The 18,549-nt window shown below is 38.2% G+C and overlaps 1 protein-coding gene across 4 annotated transcripts; it reads right to left on the reverse strand.

Annotated features, from left to right (window-relative positions):
• Positions 1 to 300: 300 nt before the first annotated feature.
• bag5 (BCL2 associated athanogene 5) lies at positions 301 to 17,768 on the reverse strand. Of its 4 annotated transcripts, XM_079635804.1 has the most exons (6): positions 17,534 to 17,727; positions 13,350 to 13,483; positions 9,012 to 9,285; positions 8,500 to 8,928; positions 7,327 to 7,550; positions 301 to 6,205 (listed from the first exon to the last, which is right to left on the reverse strand). In XM_079635804.1, exons 2-6 carry the CDS (start codon positions 13,358 to 13,360, stop codon positions 5,680 to 5,682), a joined length of 1,464 nt encoding a protein of 487 aa, XP_079491930.1. In that variant the 5' UTR covers positions 13,361 to 13,483; positions 17,534 to 17,727; the 3' UTR covers positions 301 to 5,679. The 4 variants fall into 4 exon arrangements, with proteins under 4 accessions (XP_079491930.1, XP_079491929.1, XP_079491928.1 ...); XM_079635803.1 differs by lacking the exon at positions 13,350 to 13,483 and having other exon boundaries at positions 17,534 to 17,768; XM_079635802.1 differs by lacking the exons at positions 13,350 to 13,483; positions 17,534 to 17,727 and adding an exon at positions 14,259 to 14,499.
• Between the last annotated feature and the right edge of the window lie 781 nt (positions 17,769 to 18,549).

Genomic DNA, 18,549 nt, shown 5'->3' on the forward strand with positions numbered 1-18,549 from the left:
GGATGCATAGTATCATCCATGAAATAACTGGCCTTTAAAAATAAAAATCTGCCTGCCTCTATGGGAATTTAACATGGGTGTCCTGACTTATGCACCCTGTATTTTAAGGAAGAACATATATTTTTACAAAATTTTTCCTCATTTTTTTAATTAAGGCATTAAGATAAATTTCCAAAAGATGTTTTTTTATTCCTCCTTTTACTCAACTTTAGCATGGATGTGTTCACTTATGGTAAGCACTGTATGTGTACTTAAAGGCTACGGTATATACAGAGAGTGAGAGATTTTACGTGTCTGAGGTAGCCTGCATTTCATACAAACGCACTTTTAAATATAATTTGTATTGCTTTTCTCTTTATTTGCATTAGCGTCAGTAGTGCTATTGCATTACCGTCATGTTGCAATATTTATATTAGGTTACCAATTACATTTATTTGCTAATTCAATTTGCAATACATTTTAAAATAAGCATCACATCTCTGCTTATATCTGAATGATATTGTTCAATATATCTGGTCTCAGATTTGCATAAAGCACTTTCCAGCTGCTGAAGTCTTTTGACAGATTGTTGATTCATGTCCGCTTACACATGAGCAACACAGCCAGGAATGTTAATAACTATATCAGTTTAGGCAGATTTATTTAGCCAACTAAATGTGCAGGGATATTTTCTATGCTCTGTGTTTCAGGAAAACCCGATTCTTTTTCTGAACACCTTATTCTGTAAGCACAGCGGAGGGGTTGCCATGGAAACTGTTTGAAAGATCCCAGGCCATAATTAATACCTTGCCACAAACATAGGTTATTTCCAGATCACCATCTTTTATTTAGCATTGTAGACATACAAAAACCAAACAACCCCGCTGACTAAAGCATTCACACAGCAGTTTGAACTTGATGTGCTTTTCTTTTTTTTAAACAAGCATAAACCAGACAATATACACAATGCGTCGAACGTTAGATAAATAGCATGACACATTTAAACAATCTCACAGTTCACCACAAAAACACATTCTTCCAGACATATAGTCAGATAAGGAAAACCAAAAGCGAGAATGAGAAGTTTTACCTTTTCTGGTTTGTATAGTTTCAGTGATTATTAAGATGATGGAAGTTAAAAACGGGAAAGAATCAACTTTGGTATAAAAAAAGATGGACATTCTTCATTACATTCTTTTTTTCTTTTTTTTTCAGATACTGTAATGGGTTTTCAATGTAATGGGTGTTGTTTAAAGCTTGTGTGATAAACTCGAGTATGGCATCCAAGCAAATCACACTGCATGGTGTTTTACACCTAACAGCAGTTTTGACGCCTGTCATCTCACATCAGCCATGTCACTACTAACAAAGACTAACTGCTGTAAACGAAATATCCAAAGACAGGTGCAAGGCTCGCTCATTACATTAAAGCAGGAATAGAGCCTTGTAACAAATGAACTTGGTCTTCATGTCAAATATCTGTTTTAAAGCTCATCCTGTAATACAATCAAGGTAATCTTATTCACCACATACAAAAGAACTGGAATAGTTCTAGATGACTGCCGTAAACGGCCGATGAGTGGCATTCAACAATCGGAATGGATTTGATTTGTGACCATAACCATGGAGATAGTTTAGCAGAACTCAGTATGACTCAGATCTGACAGACCAATCGTCTGTGTAGAGATGAAGCTCGGGCAGCTAATGGCAAGTGGAACGCTGACCACAATGATGTAGATTAGATTTATGATGCATGTCAAATATGAAAATCCTAACAACATTTTAAGAAAGAAAACAGGGGCGTCAGACAGGGGGTAATAGTGGAACTGAGTAACAGGGGCCCTCGGCGAAGGGGGGGGGGGGCCCCACAAAGATATATTGATATATATTGTAGTGTTGTGATGGGCCCACCCCTTAGTTCTGTGACTGGGGCCCAACATTTGGTGTTACGCCTCGTACCCCTCAAACTCAATCTAACTCCCCATCAAACTATGAACGGACCTAAAGCTCCAGATGTGGGCACTATATACTTTAGTCGAAAAACAGAAACAGTACTGGTAATTTTCTGTCAGATTAATATTGATTTCTTTTAACCCTAAAACACAAGACAATGCAATGTCCAATTCAAAATACGGGTAAAATACCTGTGAAAAAAAAAATACCTGTTTTCTTACACAATGTCGTAATTACTGTACGTAATTTCAACTTCCGGCCTCGTGGAGCTCTTAATAACTTGTAAACTGAGAATTTTTTGAGAGCTCCTACTTGTACCACATGACCGCTGTACCACCTGACTGCAGATTCAGATTGCCATAGAAACACATAATTCCCAGTCTGAAGAAGTGAACAGCTCAGAATAGATAGTCACATGCTGTCGTCCCGAATTTACGACATGTCGCGAACACAGCATTTCATCCGCTTAAACCCCGCCCCTTTCTTAAAGATCTCCAGACCCTTGATTTATGTCCCATCTTGTTCTCCATCTAACTCTTTTAAAAAACAAGGATGAACAGCCCCTTAACAGCTAAAAGGTTAAAGCAATCTCTGGCGATCTCAAGGCAGAGAACCTCTGATGTAACTACGGTAGACAGACAGGTATCAAGATTTGCATAACTGATTTTCTAGCACTGCACTTCAGACAATCTGCCTGTATATTCGGCAACACTACTGCATTAACAACTAGTTATACCACATGGATTTAATGACGAGCGGCAACCATATTTACTGTACCTGCAGTGTGTATGTGGCCAATGCATGTTGTGCTGGTAAAACAACAAACAAACAAAAAAGTCTGGTTGCGCAGAACTGACATTGCTAATATTAGCTCACATCTTTGCCATCTCTATGTGGGTTTAGAAGAGGAGCACAAAACAACGCCAACGCCTAGTGCAAGGTTGCTTTAAAGTGCTGCTGGAGCGTGTATTTCACCTTGACTGATGTAGGATCCTCCTCAGCAGTGCCTGATGACAGAGTCTGGATTAATCTCTTCTGACCACGACCTATCCTGTCCAGCAACACTCACTCCTAGCCCCTGCGTCTTTATTGTCATTTTTTTTCAAGAATGCCCTTAAATAAGTGTCTGGGTTTAATCCAAGCACAACCTGATTTCTTTGTTGATAACTGTGGTGTTGCTTCATGACTGCTGATGGTCCTTTTAATTGGACGTTCCCTTATGTGGAGCAGGACAGAGGGTAGTGACCACACAGCAAGTGGGACACGACCGAAATAAACACCAAAGGACTGTCACAGTTCAAGGTCAAAACAAGCCATTGTAACCTGCTAACAGCACACACAGCTTAAATGAGCAGAGAGAGGCTCAAGTGTCCAGCATGACACAGATGACATATATTATTGGTATTTGTTTTCGGCCATCACCGGGCCTCTGTGGTCAGATTTTAAACGGCAAAACTGGATAGTTCAGCGGTTTTTACCACAGACAAGCTACTCCTACATTCAACAGACTCAGAGGGATTTAAACAAACAGCTTCACACTACAAGCTAAAGTGCCCAATTCATTTTTCATCTGTTTTTTTGTGTGAAGTTGTTTACACAACCTTTTAAAATGTGGTCCATATCAAACACTGCTCTAAACAGGGAGTGCTCGAACGATTAGTTCAAAAACACAAATTCATTCAAAAATTAAAAAGTGACTTTTGAAGAATGAACATGATCTTTAGGAATGAGTCATTAAATTGTTAACTAAACCGATTCGTTTCAAAACACCACTACTGTGTGCATGCTGACCCTGTTCTTCAACAACCACACCTTCCATAATAAAATATTATATGATATATTTTGGTTATTAAATTAAATTCTAACATTTAACTTCACTTTCTATCAATACTTAATGATGGATCGATGTACTGTATGTGTACTGATGCTTCCCATCCCTTATGTTACTTCCACGAGTCTACAAACAGCCTTGTCAACGTCATCAATACATAATTTCAGTTTTCAAATATTTTAGAATTGAATCAAATAAATAATGTGTAAACAAATGCTTGCTTAATTTCAGTGTTGTCTCAATTGACTGCAATAGTGCCCGTCCACATTTTCAGCGGAACAACCTTCCGGAATAAAGAGTAAATTGATAATAGACTAAGTTTATACTTTTGCACCTTTTTGAGTAATACTTTATATAGTGTAATTCATAAATGCGTTTGAATTATAAACCAAGGGGAAATCAGATTAGATCTTTTGCAAAAAAGATGCAAAATCAACAACAAAAATATTTGTATGAATTCACAAGTCACATGGGGGAATCACTTAAACCAATTTATTCCCACGTATGAAAGTGAACCATACATTTAAAATGGTTAAAATGTCATATTAAATGTGATTTTTGCAGTCCATACTGTGATCCCCCCAAATAACCCAGATGTGTCATACATGAAGAAAAATGTGGGTTTTGGGTCACATTTAACTGTGTTAATGTAGCCACAGTGTTTCAGTGCTTGTTTGATAGCTTGATTTCTTGCCATGCTGCTCAAAAGAAAATGTCCTAGAACGCCCCTGTCCACTTTGATCAGTCTCACTACCAAAATAGCATGCACCAAATTTTTTTTTTTTTTTTTTTACAATCACAGACACACTCTTTCAGTCTCTGCTCTATTCCCTGGTGGCTTGCACAGGTACTTGTTGCCTAAAAGCAAAAAAAAATAAAAATGAAGAAGACAAGAAACTTGTGAACTAGTTTCTATTTTTATCCTCCATATCAATACCAAAAAGAAACGTCTCCAAATACCTCATAGCAATTTTGGCCTCTGAAATATGACAAAACCGCAGGAAGGGATTGAAATCAGATTTGTTTTTTTTTTGCCGTTTCTCACTCGTTCACTCACAATCTTTGATGTCAAAAAGTCTTCTTTAAAAGGTGAAGTGTGTAATTTCATGTTACAATAAAATTCCACACTTCATCTTTAAACTAATCACAAACCACTGTTTACCATCTATTTAAAGATACAATTTTCTCAGTGGGATATATGCATGTAAAAGATTCAACAAAATGTAAAAAAAAAAAATTGTTCCCGCATGTAGAGTCAGTTCTTGTTTATATGCAGCTAATAATTGTAGCGAGAAAGTGCAATTTAGAGAATAGATCAAACGTATGAACGCTAAGCTTGGGCTGCCTTTACGTTATGTGTGATTAACAGGAAAATGGCCCACTGCACAGCCCCCTGTGGTCGTAGCAGGGGATCATGTGCTCCTATACGGCTCGAACTGGATAGGAATGACGAGCTGATGTGTTCCCACCGTGATAAAGACTGAAATTTGTTCCACACAGGCATGTGGTAAAGCGGGAAGCAGATTTTGGCAGCAGAACAGGGTTTAGCACCACACCACACCAATCAACAGCACAGATTCAACTAAAGAGATCATGGATTATTGTCATGAAAAAAAAATGCTTCATGGCAGTAGAAACCGGGTTTCCTTCTGCCAGGAAAAAAGGCTGTTTTCAGGGACCAGTAATGGACCAACAAAAGCAGCAGGTGCAGTGCATCATGGGTAACAGTCTCGCTGCCCACGGCGAAACACAAAGTCTTTTATATACAAATTAAAAATTCCGCCCATGGCCTGTATCCTCGGCACGGCCGTGTCTCGTCCTGATGTCGCACGCGAGGCAAAAAAGCTTTTGCCCTTTTCTCGCGGCTCCTTATTCAGGGAAATCTCGGCAATACTGCAGTCTCTTTTATCGGCCTCTCAGTACTCCCACTCATCTGTCTTCATATCCAAGTAACTAAGGATATTCTGGGCATGTTTAACAGCTTGCTTACGGGCAGTTTTGGTCCCCTCGTCCCCTTGAGGGTCCACAGCATCAAGAGCCAGAAGTTGTTTGGTCAGTAGCTCTTCTAATACCATGTAGCTCTTGTCAGCCCTCTTGCCGTCAAAGCCCAGCACCTGCGCCTGGAGTTGGCCCAGGCTGGCTAAGACACGCCACACGGCCGCATGAGGCGGCGGCTCATCTGCTCCAGGGTTACGACGTCCTAGGGCTTCCCAGAGGTCTAGGAAGGTGACGAGTGCTTGAACTTCCAGCACAGCCCTGCGCCGTGCCTCCCGAATGCAGGGATTTCGGCCCGTGTCCACCTGATCCAGGTGCGAAAGGATACCTTGCAGCTCCGCCCCCTGTCCTGTGGCACCATGACGGAGCACCTCCTCCCGCAGCACTGAGACACGCCCCCTAATCGCCTCGATTTCACGAATCGAGTCATTCTGCGCTAGATCATACCTGGAGGTGCAATGAGTTCAAGTTTATTAATATATTCAATACATAAAAAAGTTATAATAAATAAATAATAGTAATAATAATAATAAAAAAACAATTTCTGTCATTAATTACTTGTCATTCCAAATCTGTATGAAGTTATATTTTGAGACGAGGGTCGGGTTTTATATACCCCTCATTTATTTAATATATATATATATATATATAAATTACTTATATACTACAATATTGTATAATTATTACATAACTCAACATACTATATTACTAAATTATTCATTATCATTATAGAGCTCAATATAATACTTCAATTTAGCTGAAATTTATCAAAATCGATTAAAAGTGATAGTAAAGATACTTATGACAATGACAAAAAATCTATTAATCAAATAAATGCTGTTCATTTGAACTCATTCATCAAAGAATCATGAAAAAACTGGATCAAAGAAGCAACTGTTTTCTATATTGATAATTTTTTCTTTAGCATCAGATCATTATTTCTGAAGAATCATGTGACTGAAGACTGGAGTAATGATGCTGAAAATTAAGCTTTGCCATCACATTTCAAAATATATTAAAATGGAAAACTGTCATTTGAAATTGTAATAGTATTTCACAATATTACTGTTTTTACTGTATGTGTGATCAGATAAATGCAGCCTGCAGTGTAAGTAATGTATGAATATATTTTGGAATGATGCAAGGTAATGTTAATAATGATTTCGGGAGTGAACTATAACATTACAATTTCATCTTTAAATGAGTAGCTTTACTGAATGGTTGTATAAGTGAATATAAAAAGGCATTTCACTGGCGCTACATATTTGTCGTGTCTAATTTCAAAGGTTATGCCCTCCAGAGGTCTCATTTGTTGGTTGCATACATCATTAAGGCTGCCTAATTTTAGAGAAGTAACCATTACGGTCCAAAGTAAGAAAGAATTTACAATTATTTATGCCTCAGAAACAGTCAGTTTCTACTTCTACTTCTACAAGACTACTTTTCTGAAATGAAACATCCTTGATGATATAAATGCAGCCAACAAATGCGACCTCCGGAGGGCGCAACCTTCAAAATGAGACACAAGCTATTGCAGTTTGTGTGTTGATGTGTCCATTTGGTGTTACCTGCGCGGGTCGTATCCTTCTCCCTCCAGGTCAAGATGTTTGAGCAGACCATTGATCTCCTCCACCACTTGTTTTCTGTAGTTTCTCACAGCAGCGTTGCTAGACACATCCAGGGCGTCCAGTTCAACCAACAGCTCTGTAAGGATCCTTGCTAGGTGGGTACAGCTATCACGCCCACTCAGACCCATCAGCAGAGCCACTTCCTGGCACCGGGCACCACTCACCTACATGAGATCAAATCATTTCAGGTTTTCTTTACTTTACTGTTAACATTGTCTCTTGGTTAAAATCAGAACAATCTTTCAAAAATGATTAAAGAGATCATATATATTACTGTTCAACCGTTTAAATAGCAACAAAATTAATTTTGTGAAATTTTAAAATAACTTTTCTATTTGAATATATTTTCAAATGTAATTTATTCCTGTTTTCAGTGTCACATGATCCTGCAGATCATTCTAATATGATGATTTGCTGCTCAAGACACATTTCTTATTATTATCATCATCATTGTTGAAAACAGTTGTGCTGCTTAATATTTCTGTAGAATCTGTGATACATTTTTTGCAGGATTCTTTGATGAATAGAAAATTCAAAAGAACAGCATTTATCTGAAATAGAAATCTTTTGTATCATTGTTAAACTCTTTGTCACTTTGGATCAATTTAACGTATCCTTGCTGAACAAAAGTATCAATTTCTTTAAAGAAATATTTTTAAAGAATAATTTTTCAAAAGGTCAATTTAATGTCCTTGCTGGAATTTTTTTATACTGACCCCAAACTTGTGCATATTTAATATATATTTTATTTTACTGAAAAAAGTATGATTTAAAAAATAATAATTCTGATTTTTTTGACCAATTTAGTGTCCTAGCTGAAAAAAAAAAGCTAGCTTTTTTTTTTTTACTGAGTGTAAACTTAGGAGCTGTAGAGTATATTTCATTTTACTTACTTCTTGAGGTCAAAAACAGAATTAGGGTAGGTATTTTCATGACCATTTCTATTCTCTCTCTAACCCTTAAAATTAAAAAAGGTTTTTTTCCCAGCTGTATCTTTAAGAAACAATCCCTTCATGTGAATAACAGCAGTTTGCTAGTTAATACGCAGGTTTAACCTTATTGCTCAAATATCAAGATTCCTCTTGATATTTGTCTTTTGCAATAACCACTCACCTGCGCCATAACTTGATTAATGCGCTGCACGGCCTCGTGCGTGTCATCGGACAGCGGCAGCGCCAGCGTATGAGTGCGTATGCGACCCTCCAGTATTTCCTGTACGGCACAGACCCTTGTCAGCGCCTTGTAACGGGCCTTCCTGAGCGGTACGCTCCCACCCGTCTTGACCTGAGCCAGCCGCATGGCCACGTCCTGCACAGCCTCCACCAGCTCCTCACTAATCTCAAAGGCATCTTGAGCCTGGCCCTGCCGGAACGGCCCCACAACCCCTTCGTTCAGCATGTTCTGCGCCTCCTGGGTCAGCTCCTCAATGGCCAGCCGAGATGGATGCGTAGCATTACCCTCCAGGTATCGAAGCAGACCCTCGACCTCTCCCGCCGCGCGCTTCCGGGCCTGCTGAAGCTCCGGCCGGCCCTCCGTCTCCACCTGGGTGGGTGAACAAAACATGGTTAGTCATTATTATACTTTACTTTTCAGATTCGTTTGATGCAGTGATGCCCTGTCCTGACCTTATCCACCTCCAGCAGTAACCGGGTCAGCTCTCGCTCCAGTCGTTTGTACTCTCGGTCGCTCTGCAGGCCGCCGTAAGAGCACACCTGTGGGCCCAGGTTGGCGATCTCCCTCTGCAACTCATCCAGCCGTAACAGGGCTGGGTGCTGCCCAGGGTACGGGCCCCGGGGTCCGGAATAACCAGGGAAGGGTCCCGGCATCTGCTGAGCCTGTGGCTGCTGACTGCCATGATCCATTGTCCTCTTCCCACCATCAAAGGGTTTCCCAAACAGGCTGAAAGAGAAGCAGATAGGTGAGAGCTGGTCAAATAACCAAATGATATGGTGAGATATGGAAATAACCAAAGTATGATGTTGAGAAGTGAGGATGATACGGTGGATCAAATGGAATAAAAGTAAGAGATTATTTTTTATAGGTAGCTGACATTAAATACTGTCAGGAAAATACAGGAAAAATCCCAAAATACTCTAAATAGTATTTTACTAATTATTTATTTTATTATGCATGCATGTTTTATGAGCTCATAATAATTAACAGACTGTGAACTATTGTGGGGGGAAATTTCTCATTTTTTACACTGCATAACCATTAAGTGAAATATTAAAAGCAATAACATGACTAAAACTGTGATTTTTTTTTAAATAAATTGTGACAGCACCTAAAATACACACTTTTCATAAAACATACATAATGTTCAAAAGTTTGAGGCCATGTTTTTGAAAGTCTCTCATTTATTATAACACAGGAAAAACAGTAATACTGTGAAATGTTATTACAATTTAAAATAACTTTTTTATTTAAATATATTTAAAAATTGTATTCCTGATGCAAAGCTGAATTTTAAGGATCATTACTCCAGTCTTCAGTGTCACATGATCCTTCAGAAATAATTGTAACATGCTGATTTGCTGCTCAATTTTGACTGTTGTGCTGCTTCATTTTTTTGTGATACATTCTAAAGAAACTTAATAAGAACAGCATTTATTCAAAACAGAAATTGTAACTTTATAAATGTCTTTACTGTCACTTCCACTCAATTTAATGCATCTTTGCTGAACAGAAGTATTAATTTCTTTAAAAAAACAAAAAAAAAAAAAAACGTATTACCCCAAACTTTTGAATGGTATTGTACATACAAATGTACATAATTACACAAATAAAATCACAGACATATTGTGCCTCAACAACCCTTTTACAATAGCCTCAAAAATAATTAGACATTTATGAATTTCATTGCATTAAATCAATATAAAATATCCCCAAATGACATCAGGCAAACATATGGTGAACAACTTTTTCCCCCCTAAATTACTTTAACAAGCAGGTCATTTTTCTGTCTGTATGCGAAATCTGAGTAAGAGCCACTTTTACCAAATTCAGAACAGTGTATGATTGTGGTTAAAAACAAAAAGGGTTAAACCTAACTCAGGTAAACTTCTACAATGAAAAATGCAGGTGAGAGGTTTTTGTGCGTCTGTAATGAGCAAAGGTTGTATGTGTTGAACAGCTGTGATGACTAAGGCTGACTCAGCCAGATGTTTTCAACTACACCCACCATAAACAAACAGTCCCAATAGGCACACGGCATGCCACAACACGAAACAGGAGCTGCCTATATGCATGACACATCACAAAAACAAGCCTCCATTTGTAGGGACAACGTTTGTGAACAAACATGTAGAAATTAAAAACAAACTTTCGAGGATAGCAATGAAATATTTCAGTTTCTGAAATACAGAACATGTACCTGGCTTAATCTGTCCATCCAATGGAAAAAAAAACTGAAACTCGAGCATTCACTCCGTGTGAATTCTTGAATTCAATCAAGTCTGAATTCCGGCAATGAATCCATTCATCGGATTTTGACAGCAACAGTCCGTCCAACAACCCAACTTACTGGAAAGGTCTCAGAAAACACTTCCTACCTGCTGGTGTCATGACATTACCGGTATGTTGATACTGGAGAGCAAATATTTAATGTGGAGAGCAAATATTTACATGTGTGATAGGGAGCATAACTATGAAAAAAGTTGTGGTCCTACTCATTACCACAAAAAAGATGGCAAAACCTGTCTAGCAGCTGTTATATAAGTGTATCAATCCAACAGCACCAACAAACCGAACTGCAGAAGATGTTTAGAGAAATGAAGTGTCCTTAAGTGCAGACACCCTTCAAGAACACAGCCCATTCAGCGCTGTCTTACCTCTACAGATTCAAAGTCCTAGAAAAGATTTTATTGGCAGACGACTGCTGCTACTGCTGTTCCCTAGGGAAGTGTCTGTGATGTCACGGAGAGGTCATAATAACAGGACTTAAAGAGACAGCGTCCATTAGCACCCAGACCGTATAGTGTTCATGAAATACATTTGAAAGAAAGAAAAGTGGACTGCTGCACACACAATACAACGGAGGCATGAATCAAAATGTTTTTCTGTGGTAATTGAGAGTGTGCCACAGGTGATAGAGCTCAAACTGCATTTAATCCAGTATATTACTTTACAACGGTGTAGTGAGAATCAAAGCAGTCCTTGTATACCTCAGGTTTAGAGATCTTATACTCCTTGATAGCTTTTTCCTCCAAAAAAAAAAGAAAAGAAAAGAAAAAAGCATGCCTTGGGTGCTTTGTCCTTTTATATAACCAACCAGGTGAACAGACAGACTGTTGCGAAGAAGAAATCTCAAATGAAAAAGTATTACAATGAGTGGCCATATATACAAGTTGCCTATGAATATATATTTCTAGCCTAAAAGCAAAAAATAAGCCCAAGTCTCTGTCCAAAACGCATAATTTGCTACAATCTAACACAACCAGCCTGATATTTCTGCATTGTATTCAAAAATGTAAAATCCTTGAACACTCCCAAGAATCTTCTATATCTAAAGAGAACTTACAAATTGTTCACAGAGCTTGTTGAATTTTTGATTCCCCAATTGTGCAGCAGTACAGCGGTAATTTGACGTCATGCTGGGAGTGTAGGAGGATAGGGTCGGGTCAGATAAGGATGAGTCAGAACCCTCATCTGTCCAGATGCTCCACCTGCTTCCCAGCATCCTGTCTCCCCCCTTCTCTCATATACAATCATTTAAGCCTCAGAAGACCTCTTATTATAGGCTTGCAACATCGTAAATATAGCAGACATTATGGACTATGAAATTTGGGTGGGGCGAAAGAGCCAACATGCCATCCATGCCAGAGCGTATCAGTGGGTAGTAGAGTACTGCTAAATACATCACTGCTTCTTCCACTACTCATGGAATTCTGCCACATCAGAGTCAATTAATTATTTTCCATTGCTCAAATTCACATGGCCAAAAGCCTTTCCTAAACGTTTGTCCACAGCCCAATATGGCTCAAGAACCACTTACGTAATTGACACCAAAACAAACCTTTTAACACCTAAAGTCTCTTTTAAACAACAATACAGATACAGACTTGATACAGAATAAAATTGGATATATTCTTTTGCCAATTTCATTATGCATACAAAATTAAATAATATAAATAAAATTGTGATTATTCACAATTCGGCCCTTCTAAAATTGATGGAGGACTAAACTAGACTAAACTAAAGCTGTTCTCTGTTCAATGCAGGCTTAATGCAATGTCTCGTCATCACCATAATCATGACGTGTTTCTTTAAAGCGCCCCAATTATGCTTTTTCAAATATTGCTGTGTGTAACATATCCGTTTGTGAATGTAAAAGTCTGAAAAGTTTTAATGATCAAATTACACAAAGTTCTTGTCTCCTAAAAGATAGAAACGATTCTGAACTGCAGACATTGGAATGGCTGTCGTCAGTAATATTCACTTCCTGTTACATATCTAAGTAACAATGTAACAAATATTTGTATAATGCCAGCTTATGATCTTCACTTACTGCCCCCTTTCCCTCAAACACTGTTGTTGTAGCTGAAGCCTGGAAGAGTTTTGTTTGTGTTGTCGACATGTCAAGACAATGCTATTTTCAGCACTGCGAGAGCAAATCTACTTTGCATGCACTTCAAAAGGACGAGGACTCGCACTGGAATTGATACAGAAAAAAAGAAAAAAGAAACAGATGCCAATGTTACTGTTCGCATCACTGTGTATTCCAGCCCTGAGAAAGCTCTGGAGCTGAAATTCAGATATAGTAATGGAAATTCAGATGATGTAATCTGTAGACCTATCACAGCAGACTGGGCCGTCTGACCAATCAGAGCCAAGGTAACTCTCGGAAAGGAGGGATTTAGAGAGACTGAATCTTCGAAAGAATCATTCAGACTCTTTGAGAAATTATGTGATGTGCAATGTACTGTATTATGAAAAAAATAGTATTATTATTATTTATTTTTTACCTTGGATTCATGTAAACAGAGCTTCAAAACAAATTAGGAACCTTTCAAATAGCATAATATGGGCACTTTTTTAAGTTCACTATACAAATATACAGTTAATTTTACTGTACTGGCAGCTGTTGCTAGAAATTCACCTAAAAAAGAAAAAAGAAGAAGAAAGACACCATCAGGGTAACACACAGCACTAAAATTATGCAATAAACATTAGCATAAACAATAAACAAACTAAACTAAGAAGATACCATAATAATAGGGCCCAACCAATGTAGTTTGTTAATATAAATAATTTTTCACTGGTGATTTACCGGTACTTTGAATTATTAGGCCTGTATTGCATTTTAGGGTTAAAGGAAATGTCTGTAAACTTAACGAATAATGTCCTGACAAAAATTCTGCTATGCTACTGAGACTAATAGCAGGGTGTCTTCAAACTTCAGCATCAACACTACAGGGAGGGAGTCGAGATTCTGGAACTGTCCACAGCAGCTACGATGATCTTACCAGCAGGATCAACTAAACTATCTTCTGTTCATGAAGGCTGAATGCAATACACGTCTCATCATCATCATCATCATCATGAAGAGTGTCTTATAGATGTAGATTAATAGATTAAACAGGGACGTAACACGTCCCCAAATATGGGGTTTGCAATGGCTGATTCTTAAATTACTACATTTGTTCCCCCTGTACTGAATGGCTACATCCATAAACTATACAATAAGGCAGCATTAAAAGCCTGTAGATGCCTCACCAAAACGATCCTTCCTGTAATCTGACAACGCTGTGCCTGAATTTACATGACTCAAATCATCACAGAAGGACATTATTGCTTCTGAGCACAAGCCAACCCTTTCCGACACAATCCGAGCATGTCTCACCACCTCCTGAGATGCGCAGCATATTTCTCACCTTTTCAACGCGCCGAAAACGTTCGCGCACATGTCTAACGGGCTCCGTTTCCATCGGCTACGCTACGGAACTGTTTTGCGCGGTGCAACCCTCCAGTAATTTCTGGTTCGTAGAGTTGCAGTGACACTGGCAGAGACTGGCATTTAGAGCAGCACCATCACATCACATCGGTATGGACTGCATTCCTGCCCCTCCCCTCACTCTATGAGCGCTAGTGGTGGGGATTTTGATTCCTCTCAGTGACTCTTTTGGATCAGTTCACTAAAAGACTCATTCAGTTACGCTTTACGCAGTTACATCGTTACGCCGGTAGGAGGCGACAAATGAGTGTCATTTTGCGTGGTATCGAATCGTTCACTTTGAGTCGGTTTTGCTTAAAACATTTTTTTATTATTTTTATAATTTGCTTGTCTACAAATCTATTAAGAAACCATCACATAATTACATATAATTTCCCCTCCATTTTCTCAACTTGCTTTCTCAGCATGACTTTTGACTAAAGAAAAAACACAAAGGTATTAGAATAAAAAAGTTAATTTTAATAATTACATACATAAATTGTGTACGGTCATTCTTTATACGTTCATAATTTAGTTTGTAAACAAACGTTTGTTCGGTTTGTTTATTCAGATCTTATCTTGCTCAAAGTCGCTCCAAATCTCATTCAGACTAAAACAATGGCGTAACTCAGAGCATACTACGCATATAGGCAAATATGTAATAGTCAAGGCCCAATAACTAGAAAGATAATTATAATGATACTTATTTTACCATCCACACCAACAAAGTTATAATAATGGTTGGATATCGGTTTTTATTGGCTGTCAATGTTTTTATTGTTCTGAAAGTGAGTCCAACAATATATTTTCCTTGTGTCATCATTGATATAATGCTCTGGATTTCCCTATTCTCATAGAATTAGAAAGATCAATATAACTTTATAGTTATCATCCTAGTGGGAATGGGTTGTAGCAGAATCGTTGTAAATAGATTTATTAGATATGGAAGAGATTTCTATTACGTCAAAATATGACAAATAGTAAGAATAGAGAACAGCTTCACTGCTATTAGGGCTGAGTACAAGTCCATTTTTATGCCCTTCCCTCACTAACTTCCCTCAGTCTCATTCACCCGGATGTACGTCATTGCTTACGTTGCACGAGTGCCCACTACTGGATAATATTTAAAAATAATATTAATTATGATTAATTAAATATTATATATATATAGTGTGAATATGAATAGCCTGAAGTGTACATGTTGACGAGGGGTCGAGGGTCTCTCCAAATAAACTTTCCTCATCCACTTGATGAAGTGCACTTCAAAATGGCGGTGGGGATTCCCCTGAGGGGATGTGCTTAATTCACAAGTGTATGTCTACCAGTGGAGTTAAACACAGCCTATAGCGGTGCGTCCGAAATCGCATACTTTATGAATAGGTAGCCTACTACATCTGAACTTGAACATGTCCATTAAAAAAAAAGTATGTTCTAAATAGTATGTAATCCGGATATATCTGCCATGTTGTTATTAATTATCATGTTACCTACCAGCTCAGTTGCCTTCACCTCCATTCATAAATCCCCTCCTGTGGCCTCATGGGATATTAAAGTGAAATGCACACTTCAGAATTAGGGGAGTTTTCGCATACTGTTTTTCGAATAATACATATTCGGACATACTGCTCTGAGTCTGTTGGTGTGCTGTTTTTCGCATGCTATAGGCCTAGGCCCTATAGTAGGGAATTATTTTGGACGCAGCATAGGCGTGTTCGACTTGAAGCGGCGCTGCGCAGACCGATTGGTGTATTGTGAGAGTGATTATGCTTTCAATCGCTCTTGCGGTACTTCAATGTCATGGACCAGGGGTGGGGAACGTTGGTCCTGGAGGGCCACTCTCCTGCAGAGTTCAGTTCCAACCCTGGAAAATGTGTGTGTGTGTGTTAGCTGCAGTGATGTATGTGTGTATTGGCTGCAGTGATGTATGTGTGACAAATACTACTTAAGACGTCTGGTACTAACATTATGATTACAGGATGTGCAATGGTGCAATATTATGTATGTGTATATATGTGTGTGTAAATGTATTATATATATATATATATAGTTGATAGTATGCAATTGGGTATTATGCAATACAGAAGCTATTGAGATGTGGTTGTTGGATGTGAAGTACTGGATGGGATCATTTATGAGCATGTTCTGTTTAGGTTAACTGTGTGTTGGTGTGTGTAATGCGTAATGTGTTGCTCTGTTCTCTTGAATGCCCAAGACGAATTTCTCCAATGGGAGACAATAAAGGCGTATCTTATCTTATCTTAATTAAACACACCTGAACAAGCTAATCAATGTCTTCAGGATCACTAAGGTTACAATCAGGTGAGTCTTTTTCAGGTTTGGAGCTAAACTCTGCAGGACAATGGCCCTCCTGGACCAACGTACCCCACCCCTGTCATAGACCGATCGGCCTGATCAGTCGAACACACCGATTCCCAAATCCTCTCCCCTGGCCTCATCATGGGATAGTAAAGTGTCCATCGTATGTACACTTCAGAATCTCACTGTGAATTTGCACTCTACTTTTGTCACATACTGTTTATCACCTTATAGGATGTGATTTCGGAAGCAGCCACTATCTCAAGGCAGGAGAACAGCAGCCACGCGCTTCGAAAGGGAGAAATATGTCCCCAAAGTCCAGTCTGTGGCAGTGTATGGCTGGTAACGAGAATGATTTGTTCACTTAAAAGATTCGTTCAAAAACTCAGATTCGTTCACTCACGAACACCATACTGGGGAGACCATTTCTCGCATCAGGAGGGATCCCTAATACTACGATATCTTCAAATTGACCACTTTACCCCGATCAGTAAATAAAACCATCTTGCCAATAACTGAAGCATGTCATATTGATACAGCACGGAATGTACGGACTCACCCCCCTTTGTATTTTTGATAAAAACCATTTAAGCCTGGAAGTCAAATGTGAACTACCTTCCAAAACACAAAGTGGTTTCATCTTTCATGCACAATAACGTCAAGGAATCTGCTGTAAACGTAGTAGCTGTGCTGCGTAAAACTATTTAAAACGGAATAAACCACTTGAAATAATCCGCCCATTTAGCTGGCTGCTATTACGTCCATTTAAAGCACACAAAGACACGACCAGCTCTCATTAAGAGCTCACGGCAGTGCGAGGTGAGGTGTGTACAAAATAAAAGACAATTATATGAAAACATTTCTTATTAAACATGATGTTCAACGGGCTGTCCATCCTACCTGCATAACCATCTGACAGCCATTGGTGCGCCTGTGTTTACAGATTAAACAACGCACTTTACAACCACCGGGCATATGTCTAATGACACAAACCAGCTGGCCAAGCGAGAGTTGCGAGGAGTTTAAATGTATTAAATGTGCCCAAAACTAATATAAATGTTTGGATTCTTTGGGATGGCGTGAACCTGGCATGAAGTAACCGCAGAACTGCACATTTTGTAAGTCTCCCTCATCTAAAACTCCTGATTCATCTCATCAGCTCATTAGTATAGACGCGAGAGCTGAAGTGAGTGTAAATTGACATGAGAGAAATGTGCATTTCAAATTGTTTTTAGGGGGTAATATTATATAATACATTTATATACACACTACCGTTCAAATATTTTTAAATGCTTATTAAATAAATATTGTATGCTCACCAAGGCTAAAATAGTAATATTGTGAAATTTAATTACAAATTAAACGAATTGTTTTCTATTTTAATGTATTTTCATATTTATTATCAATATAGAAAACAGATGTGCCTCTTAATATTTTTGTGGAAACAGTGATGCACTTTTCCTCAAGATTCTGTGATAAATAGAAAAAGGTAAAAAGAACAGCATAGTGAAAGTCACTGTTGATTAGTTGAATGAGTCCTTGCTGAATTTGAAGTATTATTTCATTAATTTTTTTGTCACAAAAAATGATGCAGATTCATTAGACATCACAAAAAGCTCTTGTTGTCTATATATTTTTTGAACACTTTCAATGATTTTAAATAACTTTTTTTCAATTCAACATTCAGTATACAACATATAGGCCTAGCTACTGACCCACTTAAGGAATCACAATTAAGACCTTAACCTAATTTAAACTGCAAACTTATTTTATTTATTTAATTTTAAGTCAACAGTGCTCTACAGTAACTTTTTTTTTTAGGAGCATAGTCCAAAATTTAGGAGCACAGACAATTGAAAGGTATTTTTTCCTTAAACGACACAATATTACCACAAATAACATGCACAAGTATGGAG

Source organism: Phoxinus phoxinus, assembly GCF_949152265.1.
Source record: "Phoxinus phoxinus genome assembly, chromosome: 14".
NCBI lineage: Eukaryota > Metazoa > Chordata > Actinopteri > Cypriniformes > Leuciscidae > Phoxinus > Phoxinus phoxinus.